The 1,752-nt window shown below is 42.0% G+C and overlaps 1 protein-coding gene across 1 annotated transcript; it reads right to left on the minus strand.

Annotated features, from left to right (window-relative positions):
* CFL2 (cofilin 2 (muscle)) lies at positions 1–862 on the minus strand. Its single transcript, XM_008573767.1, has 3 exons — positions 560–862; positions 366–442; positions 1–267 (listed from the first exon to the last, which is right to left on the minus strand). Exons 1-3 carry the CDS (start codon positions 817–819, stop codon positions 155–157), a joined length of 450 nt encoding a protein of 149 aa, XP_008571989.1. The 5' UTR covers positions 820–862; the 3' UTR covers positions 1–154.
* Positions 863–1,752: the final 890 nt, after the last annotated feature.

Here is a 1,752-nt window from a genome sequence, read left to right on the forward strand (position 1 = left end):
TCACTGATAGGCTGCTGAAATGAATGATATCTTTCATTCATTGTGTTGGAAGGGCCCAGTGGAAAGGGAAGAAAAACAACAACAACAAAACCTAATACTATTCCAATGGAGTAATGGAAGCTCCTTAAGATCCAGATGGCACTTGACTGTTATTTTATAATGGTTTTCCTTCAAGTGAAACTACTACATTGCCTCCCAATTTCTCTCCAAGTGTCGAACGGTCCTTAATGTCATCCAAGCCATTTACTTGCCACTCATGTTTAATACCTAAAAACAAACAAAAAAACAAAGCAAAACGTTATCCAATTATCTTCTTATAATTAAGAAAGAATAATCTCTCTGCACGAAATAGTCAATGTTTATACCTGTAAACTTCTTTTTAATGGCATCTTTAGAACTAGCATAAATCATCTTGCTTTTTAAAGGTGCACTTTCAGGAGCCCTACAGAAAAACAAACAATTGTTGAATCCCACTTATAAGAAAAACAAAGGCAAAAATGACTATGATAATAATAATCCTTGCATTTTAAAAGTATTTTTTTCTTTTGTTTTTACACACCAGAATATAAATACTAGGTCTTCTTTCTTAGACTCTTTTGTTTCGTATGTGGCATCGTACAAAGCATATCGGCAATCATTCAGAGGTAGCAACTTCACAAAAGATGTGTAGGGGTCCTCTACAGTATCACCAATGTCACCCACCAAGATCTGCTTTGCTTCCTCTACAATTATTTGTCTTTTGTCATCGCTTAAACAGAAAAGAACTGCTTTCTTTCTTTTTTTGATCTCCTCTTGTGTAGAAGATTTCCTTACTTTCATATCATTAAAAACTTTGATGACTTCATCATTCACTGTAACTCCAGAAGCCTGAAAATAAACAAAAAACAGTAATTAAAAACAAGAATATTGGTTTTAACCAAAATTACTGTTTGCCTAAGGAGAATTCACTTTAGTCTGGACATCAAAAACTGCAGCATACCGTGCAAGTAGTTCAATCAGATTTGCCACATTTTAAGTACCAGCATATGACACACCTAAGGATTCTAACTCATCCTGCCATTCACCTTTCTTAAAGAAATTTAAACACTGAAGCAAATGGAAGGTAGAGCGAAAGGGACAAATACAAGTTGTCCCATCCCTGAAATGTTTCCTATTTCACTGGGTGATGTCAGAGGTTCAGGAGCAGCAGCAAAAATACCTTCTGTATTGTGTCAACTCTGCAGGCCTTAAAAAAACACTTTTGGATTTCAGTTAATGCTTCTACTATTTTTTTCTTTAAAGTCATCCTAGCCACTGCCTTTTCCTCATAAGGAAAGAGAATCAAGTGTAAACTCCAAACCGCCCACGGCCACAACAAAATCGCCGCGCAGCTCAAATGCAGACACTTCAACACCAATCGGTAGAGTGTAAAGGTTTTTTACCGCGAGAAAGCGTTTTAAAGAGTTTTCGCACCCAGTCTCCCCGTAAGGACTGTACTACGTGCCAGCAGACCCTGACCCAAAGCCTTCCGAGCACGTACCAATTTCAGAGCCCGCGCGTTGAGGAAAATTAGGCAGCGAAGGGCAAACCTGGCACGCGCGGGCTGCCCTCCGCGGACCCGCCCTCCGCAGACCCTCCCGCGCCCCGGGCTCCGACCCCCAACCCGCGCCGGCGCTGAGGCCCTCCCCGCCCCCAGGAATCCGGAGAGCGGCAAGGCCGGGCCCAATGGTGGGAAAGCAGGCCAGTCGGCTGGAGAGCAGCGGGGCCGCAGCG

Source organism: Galeopterus variegatus, unplaced genomic scaffold (genome assembly GCF_000696425.1).
Source record: "Galeopterus variegatus unplaced genomic scaffold, G_variegatus-3.0.2 Scaffold54, whole genome shotgun sequence".
Classification (NCBI taxonomy): Eukaryota; Metazoa; Chordata; class Mammalia; order Dermoptera; family Cynocephalidae; genus Galeopterus; species Galeopterus variegatus.